General features: G+C 51.4%; 1 protein-coding gene across 2 annotated transcripts in view; it reads left to right on the top strand.

The window, feature by feature from the left end:
• The window catches only part of zc3h3 (zinc finger CCCH-type containing 3), a 30,438-nt gene extending 21,837 nt beyond the window's left edge, over window positions 1-8,601 (top strand). For both annotated transcript variants that reach the window (XM_029828095.1, XM_029828094.1), the window contains exons 5-8: window positions 4,801-4,964; window positions 7,917-7,989; window positions 8,068-8,223; window positions 8,457-8,601. In XM_029828095.1, the coding sequence (XP_029683955.1) occupies window positions 4,801-4,964; window positions 7,917-7,989; window positions 8,068-8,223; window positions 8,457-8,586 (523 nt within the window). In that variant the 3' untranslated portion in view covers window positions 8,587-8,601. The remainder of the gene's footprint in view (window positions 1-4,800; window positions 4,965-7,916; window positions 7,990-8,067; window positions 8,224-8,456) is intronic.
• Window positions 8,602-12,500: the final 3,899 nt, after the last annotated feature.

The following is a 12,500-nucleotide window of genomic DNA, read 5'->3' as shown; positions in this document are numbered from 1 at the left end:
TTCATTCATCACTCATGGCACCATTCATCCATCCATCGCCCTCATTCACCCCTTCATTCATCAGTCATGGCACCATTCATCCATCCATCGCCCTCATTCACCCCTTCATTCATCAGTCATGGCACCATTCATCCATCCATCGCCCTCATTCACCCGTTCATTCATCAGTCATGGCACCATTCATCCATCCATCGCCCTCATTCACCCGTTCATTCATCAGTCATGGCACCATTCATCCATCCATCGCCCTCATTCACCCCTTCATTCATCAGTCATGGCACCATTCATCCATCCATCGCCCTCATTCACCCCTTCATTCATCACCGACCGGGGTGGTGCTGAGTCGCCCCCTGCTTCAGCTGGGCCTTGCATGGTCAGGACTGCACACACACACACACATGTGCACACACACATGTGCACACACACACACACATGCATGCAAATGCCCACACACACACACATACACACACACACACACATGTGCACACACACATGTGCACACACACACACACATGCATGCAAATGCCCACACACATACAGACACACACACATGTGCACACACACACACACACGTGTGCACACACCCATACACACACACATGTGCACACACACACACACACACGTGTGCACACACCCATACACACACACATGTGCACACACACACACACACACGTGTGCACACACCCATACACACACACATGCATGCAAGTGCACACACACACATACACACACACACGCTCATACACACACACACACACGTGTGCACACACCCATACACACACACACATGTGCACACACACACACACACGCTCATACACACACACACACACACACGCTCATACACACACACACACGCATGCATGTGCACACACACACACACAGCCACCCAGTAGTTACAGGGGAGTTCCTGTGTCCTTGTGTGTCCTGTGTCTTTGTGTCCTGTGTCCTTGTGTCCTGTGTCCTTGTGTGTCCTTGTGTCCGTCCTTTCCCGTGTCTCTGAGCCGGGACAAACGTCCCTTTGTGGGTCACTCTTCAGCTTTAGGCTGTGGCTCCACTGAGGTTCTTGTTTCTCTTGTTTCTTCGGTCAGTTTGGAGGTCAGGGTCAGGGTCAGGGTCAGGGTTCGCTGGGAAATGTAGCCTGGACAAAACTGTCTTCAGCAGCTCATTTTGTCCTTTCAGGCCTCCTCTGGTCACATTTAGCAAACAAATATTTGGGGATGTTTAAAAGCTCCTTCCTTGTTTTACTGCTGCATTCCTTTTTTAATGATTGCAGCAGCTACAGCAGCAGCAGTAGCAGCTACAGCAGCAGCAGCTACAGCAGCAGCAGCAGCAGCTACAGCAGCAGCAGCAGCAGCTACAGCAGCAGCAGTAGCAGCTACAGCAGCAGCAGTAGCAGCAGCAGCAGCAGCAGCAGCTACAGCAGCTACAGCAGCAGCAGCAGCTACAGCAGCAGCAGCTACAGCAGCAGCAGCTACAGCAGCAGCAGTAGCAGCTACAGCAGCAGCAGTAGCAGCTACAGCAGCAGCTACAGCAGCAGCAGCTACAGCAGCAGCAGCTACAGCAGCAGCATCAGCAGCTACAGCAGCAGCAGTAGCAGCTACAGCAGCAGCATTAGCAGCAGCAGCATTAGCAGCTACAGCAGCAGCATTAGCAGCTACAGCAGCAGCATTAGCAGCTACAGCAGCAGCATCAGCAGTAGCAGCTACAGCAGCAGCATCAGCAGCTACAGCAGCAGCATCAGCAGCTACAGCAGCAGCATTAGCAGCTACAGCAGCAGCAGCTACAGCAGCTACAGCAGCAGCAGTAGCAGCTACAGCAGCAGCAGCTACAGCAGCAGCAGCAGCAGCAGCTACAGCAGCAGCAGCAGCTGCAGCAGCAGCTACAGCAGCAGCAGCTACAGCAGCAGCAGCAGCAGCTACAGCAGCAGCAGTAGCAGCTACAGCAGCAGCAGTAGCAGCTACAGCAGCAGCTACAGCAGCAGCAGCTACAGCAGCAGCTACAGCAGCAGCATCAGCAGCTACAGCAGCAGCATCAGCAGCTACAGCAGCAGCAGTAGCAGCTACAGCAGCAGCATTAGCAGCAGCAGCATTAGCAGCTACAGCAGCAGCATTAGCAGCTACAGCAGCAGCATCAGCAGTAGCAGCTACAGCAGCAGCATCAGCAGCTACAGCAGCAGCATTAGCAGCTACAGCAGCAGCATTAGCAGCTACAGCAGCAGCTACAGCAGCAGCATTAGCAGCTACAGCAGCAGCAGCTACAGCAGCTACAGCAGCAGCATTACCAGCTACAGCAGCAGCATTAGCAGCTACAGCAGCAGCAGTAGCAGCTACAGCAGCGGCATTAGCAGCTACAGCAGCAGCATTAGCAGCTACAGCAGCAGCATTAGCAGCTACAGCAGCAGCATTAGCAGCGACAGCAGCAGCAGTAGCAGCTACAGCAGCAGCAGCTACAGCAGCAGCAGTAGCAGCTACAGCAGCAGCAGTAGCAGCTACAGCAGCAGCAGTAGCAGCTACAGCAGCAGTAGCAGCAGCTACAGCAGCTACAGCAGCAGCTACAGCAGCAGCAGCAGCTACAGCAGCTACAGCAGCAGCTACAGCAGCAGCAGCTACAGCAGCAGCAGTAGCAGCTACAGCAGCAGCAGTAGCAGCTACAGCAGCAGCATTAGCAGCTACAGCAGCAGCATTAGCAGCTACAGCAGCAGCATTAGCAGCTACAGCAGCAGCATTAGCAGCTACAGCAGCTACAGCTACAGCAGCATTACCAGCTACAGCAGCAGCATTAGCAGCTACAGCAGCTACAGCAGCAGCATTAGCAGCTACAGCAGCTACAGCAGCGGCAGTAGCAGCTACAGCAGCAGCATTAGCAGCTACAGCAGCAGCATTAGCAGCTACAGCAGCTGCAGTAGCAGCTACAGCAGCAGCATTAGCAGCTACAGAAGCAGCAGTAGCAGCTACAGCAGCAGCTACAGCAGCAGCAGCAGCAGCTACAGCAGCAGCAGCAGCTACAGCAGCAGCATTAGCAGCTACAGCAGCAGCATTAGCAGCTACAGCAGCAGCTACAGCAGCAGCAGTAGCAGCTACAGCAGCAGCAGCAGCTACAGCAGCAGCATTAGCAGCTACAGCAGCAGCAGTAGCAGCTACAGCAGCAGCAGTAGCAGCTACAGCAGCAGCTACAGCAGCAGCAGTAGCAGCTACAGCAGCAGCAGCAGCAGCAGTAGCAGCTACAGCAGCAGCAGCAGCTACAGCAGCTACAGCAGCAGCAGCAGCAGCTACAGCAGCAGCATTAGCAGCTACAGCAGCAGCATCAGCAGCTACAGCAGCAGCATCAGCAGCTTAACAGCAAGCAGGCATTAGCAGCTTAACACGGGCCTCTGGCTGCGGCCCTGTGTCAGGGTTAATTAGCCTCTGTGTTAACTGTCCCCATTAACCTCCACGGTGTCTCCTCAGGCCGCCCGGCCCTTGTCGAACCCTCCCTGTTTTTTTTTTTTTGGCAGTCAGCACTCCCACCATTAGCCCCCATTACTGCACCCCCCGGCTGCAGTTTTGCCCTGCGTAGGGCAGCCACCCATCTTGGAGGTGAAGCGCCTGTGCTCCTGAGATGTGTGTGGACGGAACACTGTTGGCTGATATTTGCTGCTTTTTCTCTTTCCTTGGCTCTTCACTGTTATGGGATGTTCCGCATGGTATCAGTTGTTTTGTCTGTGCCGTGTGTTTGGGGTGACCCTCCCCCCCCCCCCCCCCCCCCCCCCCCCCCCCCCCCCCCCCCCCCCCCCCCCCCCCCCCCCCCCCCCCCCCCCCCCCCCCCCCCCCTCTGTAATGGGAGGCATGAACTCGCGCTCTAAACCCATTTCCAGTCCATCTGAAATACAGCAGCAAATTACCTCCAGCAGCACCCTGCACACCAGTGACCATCCACCCCAGATAGAAGTGACAGGACAGCGCAATTTATCGCCATAACCCCTGCACTGCCCCCCCACCACCAGCAGTTACACACACACACACACACAGACGCACACACACACACACACACACACACACAGGATCTCAATGCACCAACAGTACAGACAATTGCTGGCCTAGCTAACGATGTGTGTGTGCGTGTGTGTGTGTGTGTGTGTGCATGCGTGTGTGTGTGCGTGCATGCGTGTGTGCGTGCGTGTGTGTGTGCGTGCGTGCGTGCGTGCGTGTGTGTGCATGCGTGTGTGCGTGTGTGTGCATGCGCGTGTGTGTGCATGCGTGTGTGTGTGCATGCGTGTGTGTGTGTGTGTGCATGCGCGTGTGTGTGCATGCGTGTGTGCGTGTGTGTGCATGCGCGTGTGTGTGCATGCGTGTGTGTGTGTGCATGCGTGTGTGTGTGTGTGTGCATGCGTGTGTGTGTGTGCATGCGTGCGTGCGTGCGTGTGCGTGCGTGCGTGCGTGTGTGTGTGCGTGCGTGTGTGTGTGCATGCGTGTGTGTGTGTGCATGCGTGCGTGCGTGTGTGCGTGTGTGGTCTGGAGGCTCCAGCTTAGGGGCCACCTTGCTGCTCTGGCCCCCTGCCCTGCCTATTATCTCATTGATTTCCTTCTCTCCTCTTTTCAATTCTCTCCATTTCCACGTTGCCGTTCTTTCCATTAGAGGAGCAATTTAACAGAGTGCTGTGACATGAGAGGGGGAGGGGGGGGGGGCTCGGGATGAGAAACAGAAAGTGAGGAGGGAGACATGGTGGGGGGCAGAGGAGGGTTGGAAGGGAGGGAGCCAGTCATTAACAGCTTCATGGCAACAGAAGGTTGACGTTGCTCTGTGCTTGTGCTCACGTTGTAGGAGTTTCCTGCAGAGCCGTCTGCGAACGCACCAGGACACACACCCCTCGTCCCCCCAGCACTGGAGGGGGGGCAGCATGTGCTGGATCCGGGGTTCCCTCTATCGCGTTTCAGCCAACAAACTGTCGCGCACCGTCGCCTCCGGCCCCGCCGTCAACCGGACAGGTAAAGGGATGGTGACGCCATCAGTGACACACAAGAACTGGGGGGTCGGGTCAGTCGCACCTCAACAGTCACACACACATCAGTGACACACAAGAACTGGGGGGTCGGGTCAGTCGCACCTCAACAGTCACACACACATCAGTGACACACAAGAACTGGGGGGTGGCTTGGATTTAGAAAAGCTGTGACAGTGTCTTTTCTAGAAAAAAATCTCTTCATTTAGTCCATGTGGTGAGTTTGTGGAAAAGAAGATTGATCATGTTTGCAGCTTTGGCTCCGCCCACATTCCCCCAGACTCGCCGCAGCCGTTGGCTTTGCCATCTGAAATAATAAAGCTGTCATCTGTCAGAGCGATGGGGGGGTCCAGAGGGGTGAACGGTGCAGATTAAAGCCTGGACCTGCCTTCTCCTCACCACAGGTGTTCAGCTGCACCTTCACCTGCAGCACCCGTCCAACAGCTCCGTTCTCTATAACTGTGCGACTGAAGGGTGCAAATGTTCCTCCACGTTGTTGAGGAGGGTGAGGACGAGAGCCTGGGAGGTCATGATTCATGATGTCTAACAGAGACAGAGACACATGTCCAGCTCACTGGATCCTGGATTCATGATGTCTAACAGAGACAGAGACACATGTCCAGCTCACTGGATCCTGGCTTCATGATGTCTAACACAGACAGAGACACATGTCCAGCTCACTGGATCCTGGCTTCATGATGTCTAACAGAGACAGAGACACATGTCCAGCTCACTGGATCCTGGCTTCATGATGTCTAACACAGACAGAGACACATGTCCAGCTCACTGGATCCTGGCTTCATGATGTCTAACAGAGACAGAGACACATGTCCAGCTCACTGGATCCTGGCTTCATGATGTCTAACAGAGACAGAGACACATGTCCAGCTCACTGGATCCTGGCTTCATGATGTCTAACAGAGACAGAGACACATGTCCAGCTCACTGGATCCTGGCTTCATGATGTCTAACAGAGACAGAGACACATGTCCAGCTCACTGGCTCCTGGCTTCATGATGTCTAACACAGACAGAGACACATGTCCAGCTCACTGGATCCTGGCTTCATGATGTCTAACAGAGACAGAGACACATGTTCCAGCTCACTGGATCCTGGCTTCATGATGTCTAACAGAGACAGAGACACATGTCCAGCTCACTGGATCCTGGCTTCATGATGTCTAACAGAGACAGAGACACATGTCCAGCTCACTGGATCCTGGCTTCATGATGTCTAACAGAGACAGAGACACATGTCCAGCTCACTGGATCCTGGCTTCATGATGTCTAACACAGACAGAGACACATGTCCAGCTCACTGGATCCTGGCTTCATGATGTCTAACAGAGACAGAGACACATGTCCAGCTCACTGGATCCTGGCTTCATGATGTCTAACAGAGACAGAGACACATGTCCAGCTCACTGGATCCTGGCTTCATGATGTCTAACAGAGACAGAGACACATGTCCAGCTCACTGGATCCTGGCTTCATGATGTCTAACAGAGACAGAGACCACATGTCCAGCTCACTGGATCCTGGCTTCATGATGTCTAACAGAGACAGAGACACATGTCCAGCTCACTGGATCCTGGCTTCATGATGTCTAACAGAGACAGAGACACATGTCCAGCTCACTGGATCCTGGCTTCATGATGTCTAACAGAGACAGAGACACATGTCCAGCTCACTGGATCCTGGCTTCATGATGTCTAACAGAGACAGAGACACATGTCCAGCTCACTGGATCCTGGCTTCATGATGTCTAACAGAGACAGAGACACATGTCCAGCTCACTGGATCCTGGCTTCATGATGTCTAACAGACACAGAGACACATGTCCAGCTCACTGGATCCTGGCTTCATGATGTCTAACAGAGACAGAGACACATGTCCAGCTCACTGGATCCTGGCTTCATGATGTCTAACACAGACAGAGACACATGTCCAGCTCACTGGATCCTGGCTTCATGATGTCTAACAGAGACAGAGACACATGTCCAGCTCACTGGATCCTGGCTTCATGATGTCTAACAGAGACAGAGACACATGTCCAGCTCACTGGATCCTGGCTTCATGATGTCTAACAGAGACAGAGACACATGTCCAGCTCACTGGATCCTGGCTTCATGATGTCTAACAGAGACAGAGACACATGTCCAGCTCACTGGATCCTGGCTTCATGATGTCTAACAGAGACAGAGACACATGTCCAGCTCACTGGATCCTGGCTTCATGATGTCTAACACAGACAGAGACACATGTCCAGCTCACTGGATCCTGGCTTCATGATGTCTAACAGACACAGAGACACATGTCCAGCTCACTGGATCCTGGCTTCATGATGTCTAACACAGACAGAGACACATGTCCAGCTCACTGGATCCTGGCTTCATGATGTCTAACACAGACAGAGACACATGTCCAGCTCACTGGATCCTGGCTTCATGATGTCTAACAGACACAGAGACACATGTCCAGCTCACTGGATCCTGGCTTCATGATGTCTAACACAGACAGAGACACATGTCCAGCTCTAACGGTGCTGGACGTCACTTTTAGTTTGGCACCAATGCCTCAAACAACAGCAGTATCAATAACCAGGCACATATCAGGCTGATATTGCATCTGGCCTCACACGTGCACGCCTGCACGTGCACACGCGTGTCATAGCGGTCGTGAATAAACAACTTGTTTGTGTTCTATTCCTTGAGACGGTAATAAGCTGACATTTGTCTGTGTCACCAGTCAAACAGGGCAACATTTCTCAGCATAAATCAGGGGGGGTTCAGGGTGCCTGACGTGCTCCTGGAAATTGGACCGGTGCTGCTCATAAAGCTTCCACAGTTGAAGGACTACACTGTTTCTCTTTCCTTCCTTATATCTGTCAGCTGTTACCATGGAGATAACTAACATGGTTTATCCATTTATTTCTTTAGGAAAGTCTTTTAGTAGCACCCAGACCTCCATGATGACATGGAACCGATGTTCCTCCACCCGTCACCTGGCCAGGTACGCTCCACGCTCCGGTCGACCTCAACATCAGTAACTCTTGCTGGTTGTAACTCCCAATTTGTTTGCAAAAACAAGCCGTGCGGTCCAGAGAAGCCTCGCCATCATCAGACAGGCCCGCCAGAAGAAGCAGGCCAAACAGTACTGCATGTATTACAACCGCTTTGGCAAGTGTAACCGTGGCAACAGCTGTCCCTACATCCATGACCCAGACAAGGTGGCGGTGTGCACCAGGTAAGGCCTCATCTTCTGGGCTCCTTGGTGGTGGGTGGGGTCGTCTGGGGCTGTCGGCAGTAATGGGACGACAACAGGACTTTAAGAGGGGGGCAAAAACTAGAGTAGAAGAAAATAGACTAGAGAATTGAAGTGGTGCTGTGCTGGTTAATAATCCCCCCCACCCCCCCCCCCCCCCCAGCAGATACGTTGATGCTCTCACGGCTGATAAACATCTGCTGTGTCTGTTGCAGGTTTCTGCGAGGGACATGCAAAAAGGCAGAAGGGATCTGCCCCTTCTCCCATAAGGTGGCAAAAGAGAAGGTAACTGATGCCCCACGTGACCCATGTGTTGGTCAACATGGTGGTTTATGGGACCTGTAGGGCTCAGATGACAGTGATGGTAAAGCTCTCATGGACCCTATTAGTGTTCTTGGCATGGCTCCAGCTTCCATGTCACAGGAAGTAGTGTGAAAGACCTGACCTCACCTGACCTCACCTGACCTCACCTGACCTCTCCTGACCTCACCTGTCTTCACCTGACCTCACCTGACCTCACCTGTCTTCACCTGACCTCACCTGACCTCAACTGTCTTCACCTGACCTCACCTGACCTCTCCTGACCTCACCTAACCTCTCCTAACCTCACCTGTCTTCACCTGACCTCACCTGTCTTCACCTGACTTCACCTGTCTTCACCTGACCTCGCCTGACCTGACCTCACCTGTCTTCACCTGACCTCACCTGACCTCACCTGAACTCACCTGTCTTCACCTGACCTCACCTGTCTTCACCTGACCTCACCTGACCTGACCTCACCTGACCTCACCTGTCTTCACCTGACCTCACCTGACCTCACCTGTCTTCACCTGACCTCACCTGACCTCACCTACCTGACCTGACCTGTCTTCACCTGACCTCACCTGACCTCACCTGACCTGACCTCACCTGACCTGACCTGACCTCACCTGACCTCACCTGTCTTCACCTGACCTCACCTGTCTTCACCTGACCTCACCTGACCTGACGCTGCCAACTCACTCCAAGGTTGGCTTCAAATATGCTGCTGGAAACTGTATTATTAGATTTTAGGATCGTCAAACAAGGAGTGTTACCAATATTACCCACTATTACCAGTGTTACCAGCGTTACCACTATTACCAGTGTTACCACTATTACCAGTGTTACCAGCGTTACCACTATTACCAGTGTTACCACTATTACCAGTGTTACCACTATTACCAGTGTTACCAGCGTTACCACTATTACCAGTGTTACCACTATTACCAGTATTACCCACTATTACCAGTGTTACCAGCGTTACCACTATTACCAGTGTTACCACTATTACCAGTATTACCCACTATTACCAGTATTACCCACTATTACCAGTGTTACCAGCGTTACCACTATTACCAGTGCTACCAGTGCTACCACTATTACCAGTGTTACCACTATTACCAATATTACCCACTATTACCAGTGTTACCAGCGTTACCACTATTACCAGTGTTACCAGTGTTACCACTATTACCAGTGTTACCAGTGCTACCACTATTACCAGTGTTACCACTATTACCAGTATTACCCACTATTACCAGTGTTACCACTATTTTCCAGCATTACCAGTGCTACCAGTGTTACCAGTGTTACCACTATTACCAGTGTTACCAGTGCTACCACTATTACCAGTGTTACCACTATTACCAATATTACCCACTATTACCAGTGTTACCAGCGTTACCACTATTACCACTATTACCAGTGTTACCACTATTACCAGTGTTACCAGTGCTACCACTATTACCAGTGTTACCACTATTACCAGTATTACCCACTATTACCAGTGTTACCAGCGTTACCAGTGTTACCAGTGCTACCAGTGTTACCAGTGCTACCACTATTACCAGTGCTACCAGCATTACCAGTGTTACCAGCATTACCAGTGCTACCACAATTACCAGTGTTACCAGTGCTACCACTATTACCAGTGTTACCAGTGCTACCAGTGCTACCAGTGCTACCACTATTACAAGTGTTACCAGCATTACCAGTGTTACCAGTGCTACCACTATTACCAATGTTACCAGTGCTACCACTATTACCAGTGTTACCAGTGTTACCAGTGCTACCACTATTACCAGTGCTACCAGTGTTACCAGTGCTACCACTATTACCAATGTTACCAGTGTTACCAGTGTTACCAGTGCTACCACTATTACCAGTGTTACCAGTATTACCCACTATTACCAGTGTTACCAGCGTTACCAGTGCTACCACTATTACCAGTGTTACCAGTATTACCCACTATTACCAGTGCTACCACTATTACCAGTGTTACCAGCGTTACCAGTGTTACCAGTGCTACCACTATTACCAGTGCTACCACTATTACCAGTGCTACCACTATTACCAGTGTTACCAGTGCTACCAGTGCTACCAGCATTACCAGTGTTACCAGCATTACCAGTGCTACCACAATTACCAGTGTTACCAGTGTTACCAGTGCTACCACAATTACCAGTGTTACCAGTGCTACCACAATTACCAGTGTTACCAGTGTTACCAGTGTTACCAGTGCTACCACAATTACCAGTGTTACCAGTGCTACCACAATTACCAGTGTTACCAGTGTTACCAGTGTTACCACTATTTTCCAGCATTACCAGTGCTACCAGTGTTACCAGTGTTACCACTATTACCAGTGCTACCAGTGTTACCAGTGCTACCACTATTACCAGTGTTACCACTATTACCAATATTACCCACTATTACCAGTGTTACCAGCGTTACCACTATTACCAGTGTTACCAGTGCTACCACTATTACCAGTGTTACCACTATTACCAGTATTACCCACTATTACCAGTGTTACCAGCGTTACCAGTGTTACCAGTGCTACCAGTGTTACCAGTGCTACCACTATTACCAGTGCTACCAGCATTACCAGTGTTACCAGCATTACCAGTGCTACCACAATTACCAGTGTTACCAGTGCTACCACTATTACCAGTGTTACCAGTGCTACCAGTGCTACCAGTGCTACCACTATTACAAGTGTTACCAGCATTACCAGTGTTACCAGTGCTACCACTATTACCAATGTTACCAGTGCTACCACTATTACCAGTGTTACCAGTGCTACCACTATTACCAGTGTTACCAGTGTTACCAGTGCTACCACTATTACCAGTGCTACCAGTGTTACCAGTGCTACCACTATTACCAATGTTACCAGTGTTACCAGTGTTACCAGTGCTACCACTATTACCAGTGTTACCAGTATTACCCACTATTACCAGTGTTACCAGCGTTACCAGTGCTACCACTATTACCAGTGTTACCAGTATTACCCACTATTACCAGTGTTACCAGTGCTACCACTATTACCAGTGTTACCAGCGTTACCAGTGTTACCAGTGCTACCACTATTACCAGTGCTACCACTATTACCAGTGCTACCACTATTACCAGTGTTACCAGTGCTACCAGTGTTACCAGTGCTACCAGCATTACCAGTGTTACCAGCATTACCAGTGCTACCACAATTACCAGTGTTACCAGTGCTACCACAATTACCAGTGTTACCAGTGTTACCAGTGTTACCAGTGCTACCACAATTACCAGTGTTACCAGTGCTACCACAATTACCAGTGTTACCAGTGCTACCACTATTACCAGTGTTACCAGTGCTACCAGTGCTACCACTATTACCAGTGTTAACAGCATTACCAGTGTTACCAGTGCTACCACTGTTACCAGTGTTACCAGTGCTACCACTATTACCAGTGTTACCAGTGCTACCAGTGTTACCAGTGTTACCAGTGCTACCAGTGCTACCACTATTACCAGTGTTACCAGCATTACCAGTGTTACCAGTGCTACCACTGTTACCAGTGTTACCAGTGCTACCAGTGCTACCACTATTACCAGTGTTACCAGTGCTACCAGTGCTACCACTATTACCAGCGGTCCCCAGCCCATCAACAGACCCGAGCAGGTCCTGCTGCAGCAGCCATACAGCCCAGCACCAGGGGGCGGTAGAGAGGCTCTGCTTTAGTGTTTAACCCCACCACAGGTGCACCCCCACAGACACACACAATGCCCTGCACCTGTCTCTGTTGCCACCTTGTGGGCCCAGCTGTCTGGTGTTGGTGCCCCCCCCCCACAACCACCTCCCCACCCTCCTCATCCCCAAACCTTTGGCCACACCCTCTTATTTTATGGAGACCCTTAAACTGGCCTCTGGGAGGGCTCTTGGTAAGAGGAGCAGGTGGTTTGAGTCGGTGGGGGGGGGG

The sequence above is a fragment of the Takifugu rubripes genome, chromosome 20 (genome assembly GCF_901000725.2).
Source record: "Takifugu rubripes chromosome 20, fTakRub1.2, whole genome shotgun sequence".
NCBI lineage: Eukaryota > Metazoa > Chordata > Actinopteri > Tetraodontiformes > Tetraodontidae > Takifugu > Takifugu rubripes.
Note: the sequence above shows the minus strand (reverse complement) of the source record. Positions and strands in the feature narration are given on the sequence as shown.